This window comes from Microcaecilia unicolor, chromosome 5 (genome assembly GCF_901765095.1).
Source record: "Microcaecilia unicolor chromosome 5, aMicUni1.1, whole genome shotgun sequence".
NCBI lineage: Eukaryota > Metazoa > Chordata > Amphibia > Gymnophiona > Siphonopidae > Microcaecilia > Microcaecilia unicolor.
In genome coordinates, this window is record NC_044035.1 from 114,376,452 (window position 1) to 114,395,342 (window position 18,891).

At 42.0% G+C, this 18,891-nt stretch overlaps 1 protein-coding gene across 6 annotated transcripts in view; it reads left to right on the forward strand.

The window, feature by feature from the left end:
* Positions 1 to 18,891, forward strand: part of KAT6B (lysine acetyltransferase 6B) — a 364,617-nt gene that overhangs the window by 174,679 nt on the left and 171,047 nt on the right. For 5 of the 6 annotated variants that reach the window (XM_030203217.1, XM_030203216.1, XM_030203215.1 and 2 more), the window contains 3 exons: positions 780 to 1,702; positions 8,945 to 9,066; positions 9,722 to 9,837. In XM_030203217.1, coding sequence (XP_030059077.1) covers positions 780 to 1,702; positions 8,945 to 9,066; positions 9,722 to 9,837 — 1,161 coding nt within the window. The remainder of the gene's footprint in view (positions 1 to 779; positions 1,703 to 8,944; positions 9,067 to 9,721; positions 9,838 to 18,891) is intronic. The other variant, XM_030203219.1, reaches the window with a different exon arrangement.

The window sequence follows — 18,891 nt, forward strand, 5'->3', positions numbered from 1 at the left end:
GAGATCTCAATGCACTGGGAAAAATATGTTGACTTGGACTCTCCAATCATAATAAAACATCAAATACAATCGCCAAATGCGAAACAACTATCCAGTACTTACTACTACTACTATTTAGCATTTCTATAGCGCTACAAAGCATACGCAGCGCTGCACAAACATAGAAGAAAGACAGTCCCTGCTCAAAGAGCTTACAATCTAATAGTACTTCATTTAAAAAGAACGTATACAATCCAGTATAGTCCTACGAAATACACATTCAAGTAAAAAGCTACCCACTAGCAAATTTGTCATGCCTCCAAACTGCCCAGTTTCTCAATCTGTGAAGTCCTTCAGAATACTGCCCAACAGTTACCTATATGTTTTCACTGCATGGATAGAAAATCGTTGAAGAAAAAGTTTAGTTTTTTATGAAATGTCAAGACAGTCTTGAGAATGTAAATATTTTCATTGCCTGCTCTCTGCTCTAACCCACTTCCTCTTTCTCCCAAAAAAATGGCCAGTTAAAGTTAATTTAAAAAAAAAAAAAAGAGCATGTGGGCAGTTGTTTCCATGGCTGGCTGCATAATGCCTTTGAATATTGGTCTGTATATTTGTATTTCATTTATTTCTATTGCTCTGCTATAGTTCAGTCAAGGATCTTGGATTTACTGTCTGAGATATGTGGAATGATCCCATTTCAGGTTGTGTAGATTTTTATATGGAGTTGCATGTCAATGGAGCTTTCCATTATGACTGACTTTTAATTCAGATTTTTATTTTTCATTTTTTTTGTCTAGGTCTGTAACCAGTGATGATGGATCCATGAATGCATTCACAGGAAGGGGGTCACCTGGTAGGGGTCAAAAGACTAAAGTCTGTACCACACCTTCATCTGGTCATGCTGCATCTGTGAAGGACGCAAGCAGCAGATTGGCTGTTCCAGATCCCTCTTGGCCTGGTGCCACCACCACCAAAACCACCACCACCACCTCCTCCACCTACATATCTGCCTCTACACTTAAAGTTAACAAGAAAACCAAAGGGCTTATTGATGGCCTTACTAAGTTTTTCACTCCATCACCTGATGGTCGCAGATCACGTGGTGAAATAATTGACTTTTCAAATCACTATCATCCAAGGAAAAAGGTTTCTCAGAAACAGTCATGCACTTCTCATATGTTGGCTACAGGTACCACACAAAAGTTAAACCCCATACCTTCTTCGCTTTCAACCCCAACCACTATCTCTGATCAAAGTCCAAGTTTACAAAAATTCAGCACTTCCACCTCTTCTAACTCTCCCCAAAGTTCTTCCAGTCAGTCAAGTGCACCCTCCTTTAGCAGCCTTCCTAATAACAGTCAGCTAAAGGGACTTTTTGATGGACTGTCTCATATATATGCTACTCAGGAACAGTCACGAAAAAAGGGACACCCAAGTTATGCACCACCCAAGCGTATGCGTCGAAAGCCTGAGTTATCCACTTCAAAATCTAATGCCCATTTGTTTGGAAAAAAAGATATTAGAAATAGGTTTATATCTCATTATTCCACTTCTAGGTGGGCAGTGTGTAGAGGACATGCTTTTAAAGTCATTGCTCACTTCAAGCGAACAACTTTCCTTAAAAAGCACAGGATACTAGGCAGATTAAAGTATAAAGTGACCCCCTCATCAGGGAAGGGGAGCTTGACAGACGGAAGGATTAAACCTGATCAGGATGATGGTAAGCAAAGGTCAAAGCTCCAAACAAACTTTTGTCCCCTCAAAAAAAAAATAAAAATTTTTATGTTATTTTGTCACAAAGGTCTTACCCTATTCCTTTTGTTCTTATTTCACCTTCTTGTAAAAATCGAGACACTTTGACCTTTTCTGTAATTCTAACTAAACTTCAAAAAGAAATGTTACTTTCAACTAATACTATCCCACCTCTTTTGTATTTATAGTGACAATAGAAATCTAAAATGCTTTCATAACATTGCTTACGGCTTTTGTAGAAGTGCATGAGTTAGTAACTTTCGTGCTACTACTTGTAATTTTCACTTGATTCCCCCCACCAAAACATGAGCTGTAGTACTATTACTGTGTTTGGTATCACAGCTTATGACAGGCATCGCAACTCTTCATCTTACTTTCTGCTTCATTGCTTTTCATGACAAATATAAACCTGCTAAAATCTTCAGCAAAACAATCCATACCTTCTTTTATAAACCATTTTGAATGTTTTATGAACAAAATGCTAATAAATTGTGATGTATATTGAATTGACATTATTAGAAAGCAGAATAGCACCTTTTCAGATAAATCAATGCAAGCTAGCAAATTTCTTATAAAAATGGTTTACTGCATTTATGATAAATGGGGACCAGCATGTTTGTAACAATACAAAATCAAATATATATATACAATTTTGATTTTATAGTTAACATTTTTTTCTCCAAGGGCAAACAGGACATAGATTTTCACATGTGGGTGACATTGCTGATGGAGCCCCGTTGCAAACACTGCCCAGTGTTCTATGACTAAGAATCTTTTGGTAGGCCACCACATTTGTGCGAGTGCCTTCCCAGCTGTCCGAGCCACGTGAGGACCTGTTCATTTTCCCTGAAGAGCTGTAAAGGTGCATTTTCTGGCCTGTGCAAGGTGTGTTTTTCTCTCTCCGGTATTTTTTGCCTTTCTGCCCTTTTCTCATCGTGAGGCCCTTTTCTCATTGTGGGACTTTTCTCATGTTCATTTTATCCTTAGGTTTCTTTGGCCCTCTTGAGTTTCTTTATTTTTTCATAACTCAGTCATTTTAGGCCTGAGCTCTTGGTTGGGACTTAAAAAAAAAAAAATCCTCAGTCATTGAGCTGTTTGATTTTGCTGTGGTTATTTTTCCTGTGATATCCTAGAAGCCTGCTAGTGGGTTTAAGTGGTGCACAGACTGTGTTAAGACCATGTCTATGACCGATTCACTTAAGGTTTGCCTACCTGTCTGGGCCTTCATCATAAGTTCTCTAGTTATTCTCTCTGTGCTCAAATGAAGAAAAGAATCCAAAACAGTAGAGAGGCCCTGTGTGAAAGACTTTTCAACACGCAGGAGTCCAGTCCATCAACATCGGCATTGAAAGCATCAGTTCCTATGGCTTCTAGAACTGCACCAGACACTGGAGATGCATCAACATCAAGGTCTCCCCCTGCCTTGATATCGGTCACTAGTAGCACTCGCTCAGGCTGAGCAATCATTGGACCAGACACTGAGTGCCCTTGTGGATTCCACATCATCCTTGTCTGCACCAAAGGACTACAGTGCTGGGCATCGAGCAACAGAAAAGAAAAAATAGCATCAGTCTTTCTCAAAGCATGGTGGCAGGAGCTCCTGGATACTGGCCTCGCCTGATCCCTGGGAAGCATTGGTGCCATGAAGACCGTTCCCCCTCCATAGAAATGGTGCTGATGCGCCAGTTTACCCAAAGCCAGGACCCCACCTCCGATTCAGCACCAATATCATCTCAGGCTGTTTCCACATAAATACTGGCCCCATCTTTACCAGTGCCTACCCTTGAGGAGCACTTCATGGTCATGTTACAGGAGGCACTGGAGTGCATCCTAGGTTAGCCCATCCTGGAGATCCACGCTGTACCTGTTGGCTGTTCATTAATGCCGGTACCTTGCCAGGCTTCAGAGCCAACACTGACCGATGCGGTGCTCCTTTTCAGCCTGTTGGGGAAGGAAGGAACCCCCGAGTGAATCTGTACCTTGGTACTCTTGCCCAGAGCCAGGCAGTACATCCAGTAGACTGAAGCAGGCACAGACTAAAGCATCCCATGAGGAGTATTTTGCTGACTCAGTTGGAGTTCTCCTGGAGCTCTCAGGAAGAGCCTGAGCACTTCTTGGCCTAACTCTCTCCACCACAGGAAGGGAGGCAGTCTCCTGCTGAGGAGCCCTTCTTTGTCTCATTTTTTAGGTCAGTGGCGGAGGCCATTCCATTTAAGTTGGAAGTCAAACACAAGCCCAGGGCCTAGATGTTGGACATCCTTGACTAGGACTCCTCTCCTAAGGAAGCTATGACAGTGCCTAGTCACAATGTACTTAAGAATGAACAGGTAAAGAATTGGGAGTCTCCTCTCTCTCTCTGTCTGCAACTTGTTCCAAAGAAGGCAGACTCTTTGTAGAATCCAGAAGACTCCCAGATTCGAGAAGCCGCAGCTTCTGCACCATTCCATGGTGGTGAAATCCGCCCTCAAAGAGCCAAAAATATGATGATACCTGCCTCAGCTTCCCCAGGCAGGGATGCTTGTGCTTTAGAGTCTTTTGGGAGGAAAGTGTTTCAAGTCTTGATGCTCATTTCCTGCATCCATTCATACCAGTTGTACACAAGCATTTACTTGAAGAACTTGATAGACTGTGTACTTGAATTTGTGGACACACTCTCCCAACGAAGCAGGCCATAGAACTTCACCAGATATCCACAGAGCAAAAGGAGTGTCTCAAACATATTGTTAGGGCCACTTTTGATACTTTAGTCATGGTTTGCAAAAGTTCTGCTTTAGGTATTGACATGCACAGACTCTCATGGTCATGTCTTAGACATGAAACCAGCAGTTGAGGAAAGTTTGGTCAACGTCCCTTGCAGAGGAGATTACCTTTTTGGGGACAAGCTGGAGGAGGAGGTAACAGATCTCATCAAAAAGATAATTAATACCATCAAGTCTTTCTCTCAGTCCACCTCTTCTGTGGCCTCCACTTTTTGGAGGTTTTCAAGCAGGAACTGGAGGAGTGCCTTCTACTGTCAAAGATGTAGGTTCACTCCTTTGTCCTGTCCACAGCAACAGGCCCAGCCTCAGCGCTCCCATCCTCAGCAGCCCCAAAAGACCCAACCAGCGCCTCAGCCTAAGAAAGGGACAAGCTTTTGACTGGCTCCAGCAGAGCATAACCAACATCAAAGTGGCCCATTCTGGACAGTCTGCTGGTAGGAGGGAGGCTGAAATTTTTCCAAGAAAGGTGGCTCCTTGTAACCTCAGATCGGTGGGTCCTTCAAATGTTTTGGGTGGGTTACACACAAAATTGGCATCAGCCTCCTCCAAATTGCCCACAAAGAGCAAGGAATGACAGCTTTCAACACCATGAAGTGCGCAGAGGAACTCTTCTCCTTTCTAAAAGCCCATGCAGTCAAACCCATTCCATCAGGGGAAGGGATTCTATTCCAAGTACTTCCTCATGCTTAAGAAAATGGGGGGAGGGGGAATTCATCCCATCCTAGACCTAAGGGCCCCTGTGAGGGGGTTTATAGAAATCTATCCCTCACCCTTAAGAATAGTCCCTTAGACAGCCTGAGCCACCTTAAGAGCACTAGTCCCAGCTGGGAGGAGGGATGGAACATAAACCAGGAGCCATATAAGACAGGCCCTGGCTGAGGTTAAGCCACCCTTAAGAATAGTCCCTTAGACAGCCTGAGCCACCTTAAGAGCACTAGTCCCAGCTGGGAGGAGGGATGGAACCTAAACCAGTAAGCATATAAGACTATAATCATATAAGACTGAGGTTAAGCAGGCCCAGAGAAAAAAAGGAATTGAAGCCCCAGTGTATGCCACCACCACCTATGGTTAAGAATTGTGACGTGGCTAAGGTAAGCCACTTTTGCTTCTTGTTTGAGACTGACAAGCCTTGCTCTAAGGTCTGGCCAGAGCCAGACCCTAGTACACAGAGAAGAGCCGAGAAAAACTTGCAGGCAGTGTTTGGGGTGGGGCCGCCCTACCAGCCACAGACTGAGTTCAGGTCTTGCCTGCTTGAGACCTGCTTAAGACTACTTATTGAACTACAGACATGTTCTTTTGTTCTTGGTCCTGTGACATAACAGGCCTCAAGATTCAATTAAATAAACACTTGTTTTCATTTATATCCCTTTGTTCTACAGTGTTTTTTCACAGGCCCATTCTCAACCCTTGTTCAGGGTGTCATAGCCATGAACAAACGTCTGGTTAAAGAAAAGTTCAGGATGATTTTCCTGGGCACCTTTATTTTCCTATGATTCTGGAAAACAATTGGCTATGCTCTCTGAACTTAAAGGATGCATACTCCCATATCCAGATATGTCCAATTTACAGAATGTATCTCAGATTTCGAGTAGGAAAACACCGCTACCAGTATCATGTCTTTCTATTTGGCCTTGCGCCTGCACACCCAGAGTGTTTACAAAATGCATTGCAGTAGTCATAGCAGCACTATACAATCTGGGAGTTCATGTGTATCCCTATCTGGACGATCGGCTTATCAAGAGCACATCACAGGAGAGTGCTCATGAATCAATGCAGAGAATTGTTTGGATGTTGGAGCAACTAGGGTTCATGGTCAACTACCTCAAGATCCACCAGTGCCCAGTACAATTGGAGTACATTGGAGCTCTGCTAGACGTGGTTCAGGTTTGAGCCTACCTGCCTTAGGTATGGGCAGATTAATTAATTTCCATCGCCATTCAGGTTCGGTGCAGCAAGCAGGTTTCAACTCAGCAGATGTTGAGGTTATTGGGCTGTATGGCCTCCACTGTGCATATCACACCCATGGCTCATCTCCATTTACTAGATGCCCAGTGGACCCTATCTTCCCAGTTGTGTCAGGCCATGGGAAATCTAGCGGATGTCATCATGGTCACTTCTGAGCTTGGTCACTCCTGAGCTTGTTCAGTCACTGCTGTGGTGGACAATTTGAAACAATTTCACTCTGGGACTCCCATTTCAAATTCCTCCGCCACAGAAGATTCTGACTACAGATGCATCCAAGCTGGGATGGGGTACTCATGTATATGGGTTTAACACCCAAGGACATTGGCCTGCTCAGGAGACTGAGCTTCAAACCAGTCTCCTCGAGCCCAGGGTGATTTAGAACGCTCTAAACTCTTTCAGAGATCAGCTATTGAACCAGATTACTTTAATCCAAACAGACAATCAGTTGCCATGTATTATGCCAACAAGCAAGGGGGTACAGGCTTCTATTCCTTGTGTTAAGAAGCCATCAGGATGTGACACTGGGCTTCTCTTCATTGGATGGTTCTAATGGACAGACTGGCAAAAAATGCCCCACTCTCGGAAGAACTTATGGGCTATTATGGAACTGAGAGACCACTCGTGGTTGCGTCACTCTGCTCACAAAGTCCCTCAGTACTGTTCCAGACTCAGGTCACATGACAGACTAGCATCATATGCCTTTCTCCTGGATTAAGGAAGGCCTCCTATGTCATAAAACCTCAACATAGTCCTCACCCAGCTGATGAAAGCTCCTTTTGAACCACTTGATTCCCGTTATCTGAAGTACCTGAGCTGGAAGGTTAAACCTTTGGTGGTAGTCACTTCAGCTTGCAGGGTCAGTGAGCTTCAGATCCTAGTAGCTGATCCATCTTACACTAAGTTTCATCATAACAAGTAGTTCTCTGCACACATCCTGAGTTCCTTCCTAAGGTGGTGTTGAAGTTCCGTCTTAATCAGTCAATTCTTCTTCCAACGTTTTTCCAAAATCTTAAGCCCATCCTGGTGAAATCACACTGCACACCGCAGGATAGTAAGTGAGCCTCTTACTGGGTCACTTAGTACTGGGTATACTATCTGGAGTGGACTAAGCCCATAGATAGTACACCCAGCTTTTTGTTTCTTTTGATCCAAATGGGATGGGAGCAACTATCTGTAAATTGTCTGGCAGATTGCAACTCTTTTACTTATGCCCAGGCTGGACTGACTGTGGAGGGTCATGTCATGGCTCACAGTGTCAGAGTGGCATTGGAAGCCCACTTGAGGTCAGCCTCCATTGAAGAGATTTGTGGAGCTGCAACATGGTCTTCAGTCCACACATTCACATTTCTCTACTGCCTTGAGCAGAATCCTGATGTGTCAGCTGGTTCAGGCAGTACAGCAGAATTTGTTTGGAGTCAAGAATCCAACTGCACCCTCCTAAGTCCATTTTATTTCTGTTCCAGGCTGCACCTTCACAACAGGACTGTTTTTGTCAGTTTTATTGGTTCTAGTTGGCCTTGCCATTGCAAGTCCCTGTTGACCATTGTTGGTTGTTTTCAGTGAACCTGGTAGCTAGAGATTCCTACATGTGAGAATCTGTCCTGTTTGTCCTCGAAGAAAGCAAGTTAATCACCTACAGCAGTACCCTCCCACCACCCTGAGCAGTTGCATTCTCTATGTTTTAACCAACTGCAGGTCCCGCATGACTTGGGCAGGCGGGAAGGCACATGCACGTGTGGTGGGGGCTAGCCAAAGGCTTCTTAGAGAACACTGGGCAGCGTCTGCACTGGAGCTCTGTCAGCAACATCACCCACATGTGAGAGTACTTATTCTGCTTTTCTCTGAATAACTTCGCTTTATGTCCCAGTGTATCTTGTAAAACTAGTATAAGTGTGTGAACTATTGTGAAAATTAAAGGCTCTTTTAGTAAAGTGTGCTGAGTTTTTGCACTTAACAGGCCTGAACACCAAAAATTAATGTGCTCTAAGTGCTAGTTGGGAGATGTGCCCAACACATCCTCTGCAGTTACCATGCTGAAATGTTCATTATTATGCATTAACACTGTTCATAATTAGCATAGTTAGTTCCGCCTCCTATTGAGGATGTGCATCCATATCTCACCTAGTTCCTGTCTAAGCACAAAAAACACTTAATGTGCTAATTATTGTTGTGCTAACCACTAAATCACCATACTGACAGTTAGTACACTTGTGTGGTAGGGTTATTGTTTGCTAATTCATGTGTTGAGTGCTGGGTGCACCTTAGTAAAAGACTGCATTAGTGTTCAATATATTTTTGCATTAAAAGGCAGTACTGTATAATTGATAAACGAACAGCACATGTGTAAAATAAGCATGAACATGAGAAGTTTGGCAGTTAGTATCTTCAGGATTGTATAGTATCATATCTTTTGTCTTAGTATGAAAAGTGACTAGTTATTTCTCCCATCTTTGAATATTCTTTCCTGCTTTTTTTTTTTATAACAGATACTGCAGTCAAAATAAATATCAAGCAGGAAGGTAAAGATGTGAGTGTGATTGGATATAAGGAATCTGTTACGGAAGATGATTTGAACATTTTTAAACAGGTCCGAGAACTTTCTCTAGAGGTGAGTACCTCTAGAACATTTTTTTATTTCAGTGTGATTCAGAATATTGAGCTACTGCTAGATGCAAAAATATTTGTTATATATAAGTTGTCCTCGGTTATAAGATGATATTCCTGTTTGAGAAGTTAAAAATTTTTAGTCTGCAGAAAACATGTTGCAGGTAGTTTTGTGGAACCACATAGGCATCTGTTTGACCTTCCATCCTAGGCAATCAGTTATAAAACTACCCTTCACATGTTTTCTTCCATTGACTAAAAATGTGAATAATTTGAATCTTTATTAAAGTGCCCCAGAAAAGCTGCATAAATCTTGCTTAAAATGGAGTCATGGACGTTTTATGATGGCTCGGTAAAGTACCTATGAATGTGTGTCATAAAGTATACATATAAATTGCCAGTCCACATATGCTGTTCTTGTTCTCCACCCCTAAACATGCCTACACCCAAGCTCCATGCATATTCTTCTTCTTGTGCATACTTTTACATGTAGGTTAATTTTATAAAAGGCATTTTACGCACATATACTGCTATACATGAGTAAAAATGCCTTTTTAAGATTACCCCCTCTTAGAGGATGACATACAAAGTTTATATAATGTTTTTCTTTGTCATTTTTATGAGTACCTTTTTGTTTTGTTTTTTTTCACATCTGGTAGAAAATAGGATGCAAAATCATTGTTGATCTACAAGGACGGTTCCCTTCCGTAATAGAATTTGGAAAGTTTGAAATACAGACCTGGTATTCATCACCTTACCCGCAGGAATATTCAAGGTATTGTCGTATTGTTAATATTTAAATATTTTCACTGAAATGGAATGAGCTTTCTGGAGTTGCGTCATAGTTTTAAATATCGTGACGAACATGAAATTTAGTATGCTTTTTTTTTTTTTTTATATTTTGCTAATTTAATAACTCGTTATTTTGTATAATAAAGTATACTGTTCCCACTTAGTTTGTGTGTAGTATATGACAAGATCAGATCTCTCTTCCACAGATTTTTACTGTAATGCAGAAGGTTTTCTCCTTTCTTTATATATCGTCCAGTAAGTTTTTAGCTGTGGGGTGAAGGACTTCTGTGGGTCCAGTTTTGGCCATTTTTTCCTCTAGTGAAGTGTTTGGAAAGAAAAATCTGCTGCTTCAATAGAGCACAGCTGCCCAGATCCCAGCATAACAGTAGTGGACATTTTTCTTTAAGTATTCCAGTTCCAAATGTGAATCCCCTGTAAATTTTTCAGATGTAAGTACTGTTTAATCACGCCACTGAGGCAAGTCTGTTTCACCTCCTTTGTGAAAGATTGTCAGGTGCTTGTAGCCAGCAAAAGACTGAGTACTATTAGAGGCAGATGCACTAAAGCTAAATGAGCCTTTAATGACCCTCCAACGAGGAAAATTTGATCCATTGCATGCATCAAAGGGCTTTTACCGAGGAAGCTAGCAGCTAACAAAAACGGAATGGAGATGAGCAATTAGTGTAAAAACCCCATTGAAACGAGATGCACAAACCTTTTCCGATTGCCTTTACGCAGGAAAAAGGCAGGAAATCTAACGAGAGGTCTGGACCTCTCGTTAGGACAGCTCTGTGCCAGGAAAAATCATTAAGTGAAAAAATAAACAAACTTTGAGCCAATCCCAGCACATTAGCAGAGCTAAAAGCGCTGTGATTGGTCCAAAGGACGTCAGTAAGAGGTACAGAGGGCTTGAAACCGTTGGGCTAAAGAAAACAGAAGATAAAAGCCATAGTAGGCTGAAACTGGAGACAGACTCTTCCTTGGATACAAGCCAGCACTTTTCAGAAACGCTTTCCTGTCCTGCATCCATCAGTCGCAGTGGGTAAGCTTATTTAAGCTTGATCCCACGCCCTAGCTTAAAAGCCTGGGAGATACACCTACTAGGAGGTAAAGACTACCTTCTAGAGCATCATTCTCTTTCAAAGAAAAACGTGACAACTCTGTCAGAACAGATTTCTGCAAATACAAACCCAAGAAATGCAAAACATACCCTCTTGGGGTCGTCGCCGCCATTCCCCTCCTCCTACGTAGGTTACCGACGTCAGACAGGGGCGGGCCCAGGAGGAGAGAGACGCGCGACAGAAGCTGGGCGAAGGCAGGCATCGGCTTTCTTCTTGCCCGTGCAGCGCCTTCGGACAGAGGAGAGAGGCGCTGCACGGGCCCGGTAAGAGGGAGGGGGGCCCGATGGAGGAGGGGAATGGCGGTGACGACCCCAAGAGGGGGCGGGGCACAGGGCGGAGGATGTCGGGAGGCAGAGCTGAGGGGAGACAGAGTAGTGAGGAAGGGAGGGGGGCCGGGGCTGCTAAAGGTACGTTTGCTTTTTAATTTAGAATGCAGGGGGAAGTGGGGCAGGGGGGAACGGCGACCTCGGGTGGGGGGGGGGCAAGGATGGCCATACAGGACGCTCCTGACGAGCACCTTTGCCCCCTCCCGACCCTTTATTTATTTTTGTTTTGATTTGGGAGCCATGTGCTTGTGTTTTGACTGTGTTTTGACTGTTTGTGGCATGCGCAGAGCAGCTAACATAACGCTTGGCTGCTCTGCGCATGATTTGGGGGCCGATTAATGATGTGTATTGTGATTCTTTGATACATTCTACGTTTCAGTACCGATCTCAGCATGTGTGACTTTTTTTTTTTGGTGCATTCTTCGTTATTTTAAAATCGTTAGGGACTTTAACGATTTAGATTTTTTTACGTTTGGTTGCTGCATCTGCCTCTTAGTTCAGTATTCAAAGAGGCTGAAAACTAGGTGTTACTGAAAGTATTAAAGTTAAGAGAATGAGTAGATTCTGAGCTAGAGAGTCATATTTTAAATGGCAACAGTGTGGGGGATCAGGTCCCTACAGTGGTATCTTAGTATAAAGCATAGCATAGATTCTTAACAATGTAAGAGGGATTGTAGGTCTGATTTATCTTGCTGTGTATAGTGAGCACCTGTTACTAGCAAATATTTCTTTCATAACTGACAAGCAGGATGAATTGGCCACACAACTGGGTTCTCCCAAGTTTAAGGTTGTAGAAGCACAAGCTTTTATTGGGAAAATTAGTCCATAGAGATTAGGACTTCTTCATGTGGACAACACTATTTTTCCAGACTTGGAGCAACTTAGTTCATTAGTTATTTTGAAGTCTTGGGAGAGCTGATGCTCCTAAGCACACAAGATTCCTTAATAATTGTCTTATACCAGTTTCTCCCCTAGATGCCTTATCTAGATAAGGTGATATGAGAGTATGTAATGAGGCTCAAGTGGCAGCTCTGCACATATCTTGTTTGTAAAGATCCTCTTAAATGGGCTATATACAGTGGCATGATTTGATGGACTTTGTCTTAGAAGGTAATCCAGCCTGCAGATAGCACGCTGCATTCATTTTGTTAACCAGTTAGAAATGGCTTTTAAAAAAAATAATTCTCAATTGGTTTGCAATATGGGAAATCAAAAGCTATGTAGATTTACTGTAGATTTGCATCCATTTAAGATAAAACCCAAGGGCTCTCTTGTAATCTAGGACATGTTAAGGCATTTTCTGCTGGATTAAGAATGTGGTTGAGGTGAATTTCTGTGAGGGCCCACACATTTATTTATTTTATTCATTTATTTATTTATTAGGATTTATTTTTCACCATTTTGAACGAATTCATTCAAGGCAGTGTACAGTAAGAATAAATCAAACATAAGCAGTAGACAATTACAGCAGTAAACATATTCAAATAATAAGTGTGGCGTGGAGGGGCATAATCGAACGGGGCGCCCAAGTTTTCCTGAGAGCGTCCCCGCAGGACGGCCCCGTGAAGGGGCGGGGAAACCGCTATTATCGAAACAAGATGGGCATCCATCTTTCATTTCATTAATATGGTCGGGAATGCCCAAATCTCAACATTTAGGTCGACCTTAGAGATGGTCGACCTAAATGTTGAGATGGTCAACCTTAGAGATGGTTGTCTTCGGCGATAATGGAAACCAGGGACGCCTTTCTCAAAAACGACCAAATCCAAGCCATTTGGTTGTGGTAGGAGACGGCATTCGTAGTGCACTGATCCCCCTCACATGCCAGGACACCAACTGAGCACCCTAGGAGGCACTGTAGTGGACTTCACAAATTGCTCCCAGGTGCATAACTCCCTTACCTTCGGTGCTGAGCCCCCCAACCGCACTCCCCACAACTGAACTGTAAACCACTACCATAGCCCTAAGGGGTGAAGGGGGGCACCTAGATGTCGGTACAGTGAGTTTGTGGTGGGTTTTGAAGGGCTCACATTTAGCAGCACAAGTGTAACAGGTGGGAGGGGGAAGGGCCTGGGTCCGCCTGCCTGAAGTGCACTGCACCCACTAAAACTGCTCCAGGGACCTGCATACTGCTGTCATGGAGCTGGGTATGACATTTGAGGCTGGCAAGGTTATTGTAGGGAAGGTTATTGGTGACCACTGGGGGAGTAAGGGGTCGGTCATCCCCGATTCCCTCCAGTGGTAATCTGGTCAGTTCGGGCACCTTTTTGAGGCTTGGCCGTGAAAAAAATGGACCAAGTAAGGTTGACCAAATGCTCGTCAGGGACGCCCTTCTTTTTTCTATTATCGGCCGAGGATGCCCATCTCTTAAGCACGCCCCAATCCTGCCTTCGCTATGCCTTCGACATACCCCCGTGAACTTTGGTCATCCCCGCAACGGACTGTAGTTGAGGGCACCCAAAATCGGCTTTCGATTATGCCGATTTGGGCGACCCTGAGAGAAGGACGCCCATCTCCAAATTTGTCTCAGAAGATGTGCGCCCTTCTCTTTTGAAAATGCACCTGATAGTATACTACTTACAATGTAAACACTACACGTAATAGAACATTTTAATAGACAGTGTAGGGTATAAGCAAAGATGGAATATATACATAGGTAAGAGAGTGAGGAGTTAGAAAATAAGGTGACTAATTTAAAGAAAAGTGCACATCTAAGCTAGGGTAGGAATTGGTAAACATGTCCTGCTGCAGTATGTGCAATATGTATCACTCCTTGTGTGTGTGTGTGCTTTTATTACCCCCCCCCCCCCCCCCCCCCCCCGCCAAGTGTTAAAAAGTAATACCTTGGCTCCACCAGCTCAAAACTAATGGTTAGTGCAGCAGCCTGAGAATCTGGGGAGCCAAGTTCAGTGCCCGCTGCAGCGCTCTGTGACTCTGGGCAAGTCACTTAACTCTCCATTGCCCCAGGTACAAAATAAGTATCTGAATATAATATGTAAACCGCTTTGATTGTAACCATAGAAAGGTGGTATATCAGATTCCATCCCCCTTCCCATTATATATCTCAATTGTACTTGCCCTTTTGGCATCTGTTAAGATGTTTCATTGTATGTATGAACAATGTTGGCATCATATCTGTTATTGAAATGTTCTAATGGTTGTCTATTAAAGGTGGTTCATTTGTATTGTGCTGAAATTGTGAGTATCATATCTGCTATATGAATCAATTTGATTTATTTGCTTGTCATACCACTTAGTACTATAGTTTTAAAGTGCTTTACAAATATAACGCATCAAAAATATACAATTACAACACAACATCATCATAGTAAAACACAATAATAAAAAGCAATATCAAAAACTTTAAATGCATCTCCTGTAATTACTTAACACAGTTAAATAGCCATATTACCAAAACTTAATTTAAAAAGCCAGGTCTTTAAAGCCTTAGGAACACAATATTTATAGTAGTGCTGCTTAATTGCTACTACTACTACTACTACTTAACATTTCTAAAGCGCTACTAGGGTTACGCAGCGCTGTACAATTTAACATGGAAGGACAGTCCCTGCTCAAGGAGCTTACAGTCTAAAAACCACTGTTAGATCATGACCTTTTCCATTTTTGTGGGCATTATTATACATAGCTTTCCAGATATTATTCTTTTTCCCATTTCTGTACATGGGGTTTAATATTTTCTTTATTTTACTTGAGGGCTTAGTCTACCTGACACCATTGATCCTGTTTAATGTGCCCCTCCTTCAGCAGGTTAAACAGCTTGTTCCAAGAGACTTTTGTCTCCTTTAATAGATGGACACCATCTCAGTTCAGTAGCCTTTGAATAATCACCCCATGATCCAGGAAATATAATGCTCTCATTTTACACCATCTACAAAGTGAAATGTTTATTTTCAGAATGTGATTTTCTCTGCCTCTGTATTTATCCTCAGCTGATAGGTTAGAAAACACCACCTGCTCTACCCTTACTCCAAGAGCTGAAAAGTCACTTTTTTAAAACTTTGTGGGTTTTTTTTTAAATAAACTTTACAACATAGGCAATAATAATCCAAATGATGATCACAGCAAAGTGTACATACCCATATTACATCAGTTATGACAAAAAAGGAAAATGTAATGCCATAAATTAGCTAATATAGGGCCCCGTTTACAAAGCTGCATGAGTGTTTTTAATGCTCATTAAAAATAAGTGTGTGCTAAATGCTAGACGCCCATATATTTCTATGATCATCTACATTTAGCGTGTGCTAAAAATGCTAGCGTTCCTTTGTAAAAGACCTCTTCAATTTGCAGTGTGAGTATTTGCTCACATGTGCCTCCCCCAAATCTTACACACATCACTTCCTACTAAATCCCAATTTCTACTCCATCATAACTTGCATTTAGTGTTAAGTGTGTATGTATTGCACAAAATGAACTCGCCCCCAGCACTAAATAGTAAACATTTTTTAGCACATGCTGAAACTACTGCAGGACACCTCAACACAACCCATGGCAAGTGATTTTAAACCACACGTTAGTGCTTACTTAAGCTTAGTAGAAGGGCCACTTAATGAATTACAGACACAAAGAGGGAAGGCATTTAAGATTTGTGATGGAAAGTTAATTTAGAACTGTATAGTTGTAATAGCATCCCTTCCCCCCAAATATCTCCTCACATCAGGACGTTTTGGAAACAATCATGTAGCTTAGAGGAAACATTTCTGGTGACACTTATCATTATTAAATTTAACAATCTGATTAGTATTATAATGCTATCCAGTGCTAAGATGAAGCAGATGCAAATAGTTCAGTTTCTCTGTGCTGCTTTTTAACAATTAATGAAAATGTTTCAGTATTATATTTCTTGTGTGCTCTACGTTTTGCTGTAGGCATAGGGTTCATGATCTGTGTGGGTGTACATAAACACCAATGTTAGATGGAACACTGTACAAAAGTGCATCACGTCCTATACTGTACCACTCCTTTGGGTCTTTTAGCCCAAATACATAACCCTGTATTTTTTTAGCATTAAATCTTAGATACCAAATTTTCTCTAGGTTTGCTAGATCTCTCCTCATGCTATCCATTACGTCCAATGTTTCCATCCTATTGCAGAGTGTGGTATCATCCACAGAGGCAAACTTTACCAAAAAACTCTTCCTCAATATTGCTGACAGGGACCAATCCTTGTGACACACAACTAGTAAATGCCCTTGTTCTTAGAGTGAACCTCATTTACCGTTGCCCTTTGTTACGTACCATTTAACCAGTTTTTAGCCCAGTGAATCACTTTAGGGCCCATACCCAGGGTTTTCTCTTCATAAGTCATATATGAAGAACATTATTAGAGGGTTTTCTGATATCTAAGTACACCACAGCTAGTGCTCACCTCTGATCCAATTCTCTATCACCCATACAAAGAAATTAATCAGATTCATTTGATAAGTCCTACCTCTGGTGAAACCATGCTGCCTCCGATTCTGTAATCTATTGGACTTCGGAAAACTGGGATGAATTAAAGAGTGGTATTGCTTAAACTTCAGTGGTCTGTGAAATCTTACGGATTCATTTGGCACTGACCTGATGATGTGGTATAACTCTGAAAACCTATTCCCAAGCATATTGGTTAGTTTAGATGAAATATTTCACCATGTTTTTAATTGCGTGTGTGTAAATATACTAACTGAACAATCATACTATTGTATTCTAGAAAAGCAGAACTTAAAACATTAGAGAGTTTATATATACAATATGGGACAGCAAGGAAGGGTACTATTGCATCAATAAAGGGTTAGAAAGTATTCAGTTTGTATCATCCAAAAATGTAAGAGCATACTCATCGTGAATTATATATGAGAGCAAAAGGTTTGCCCTACTGGATCAGACCAAAGGTCCCAGCCTCTTTTCTGTAACAGTGGCCAATCCAGGTCACAATTATGTAGCAGGAACCTAAAGACTAGATCCATTTCTTGTTGCTGACTTCCAGGATAAGTGATAGTTTTCTGAACATCAGCCTGCCCCAATTATATGCATAAAAGGTAAAAATCTTCTATAGTTGATTTGAAGTTAAAACCTAGCTCATTGTTTTACAAAATGTTTATACAGTAGCTTTTGTCTTTAGCAAAAACTGCTTTTTTAAAAGTAATGATTTCAATCCAGGAAACTCCTTTTGTAGGCTAAATCTTATACTTTGATGTAGTTTTCCATAGCTCAATTTAATTTCCTCCTCTGTTGTTCTTATGCGTGGCTAGCTTGAGTATCCAATACGTAGCCCCGCCTTCTGCCATCTTACTATAGCATTCCTATCAAATGATTATAGTTCTAGCTCCAATCTATATATATTATACTTTATCCAGTGCTTTTTTGTAGAAAAAAAGGTGCCGGTATTCATTATGGGCGGGGCCACCACAGATGGCTCCACCCCTATGATAGCCACACCCACATTAACCACACCCCCTATACCAGCCATGGCGCATATAAACAGACATCACTGAAAATATTACAGTACTATAGGAGAAAAAAATAACGTAATTTTTTTTCATTATAAATAATCTCTGTAAGCTCTTACAGCTCCAGTATACCCAGTGCAAAATAAGACAGCCAATGTAAATTCTCAAATTGGACATATTACAAACACTAAAATGAAAATAAAATGATTTTTTTCTACCTTTGTCTGGTGACTGTTTTTCTTTCCATATTGGTCCCAGTCTGTGATTCTCCTTTCCTTTGTTTTCGCTTAACTCTTCTGTGCCATTTGTCATTTTTGTCTCCTTTTTCATTGCTTTCTTCAATATTTTTCAGGCTCTCTCTCTGTCCAGATTTAATTCATTCTTACTATCCATTCTTTAATTTCCTTCATCTACCTGTGGCTTTTCATCTTTTCCTCACCCTTGTTCTCCCCATGCCCCTCCCTCTTATTCTCCAGTCTTTCTCTATTCCCCTTTTCCATCCAGCAGCTCTGCTTTGTCTCCCCTATTTCTTTCTGCATTCTTCCATCCAGCGTCTTCCCTCTCTCTCTCCCCATCCTTCCATCTGTTTTCCCCCTCTCTCTCCCCATCCTTCCATCTGTTTTCCCCCTCTCTCTCCCCATCCTTCCATCTGTTTTTCCCTCTCTTTCCCCAATCCTTCCATCTGTTTTTCTCCCTCTCTCCCCATCCTTCCATCTGTTTTTCCCTCTCTCCCCATCCTTCCATCTGTTTTCCCCTCTCTCTCCCCAATCCTTCCCTGTTGTTTTCCCCCTCTCTCTCTCCCCATCCTTCCATCTGTTTTCCCCTCTCTCCCCAATCCTTCCATCTGTTTTTCCCTCTCTCTCCCCATCCTTCCATCTGTTTTTCCCTCTCTCTCCCCCATCCTTCCCTGTTGTTTTCCCTCTTTCTCTCTCTCCCCAATCCTTCCCCCTGTTGTTTTCCCTCTTTCTCTCTCTCCCCAATCCTTCCCTCTGTTGTTTTCCCTCTTTCTCTCTCTCCCCAATCCTTCCCTCTGTTGTTTTCCCTCTTTCTCTCTTTCCCCAATCCTTCCCTCTGTTGGTTTCCCTCTTTCTCTCTCTCCCCAATCCTTCCCTCTGTTGGTTTCCCTCTTTCTCTCTCTTCC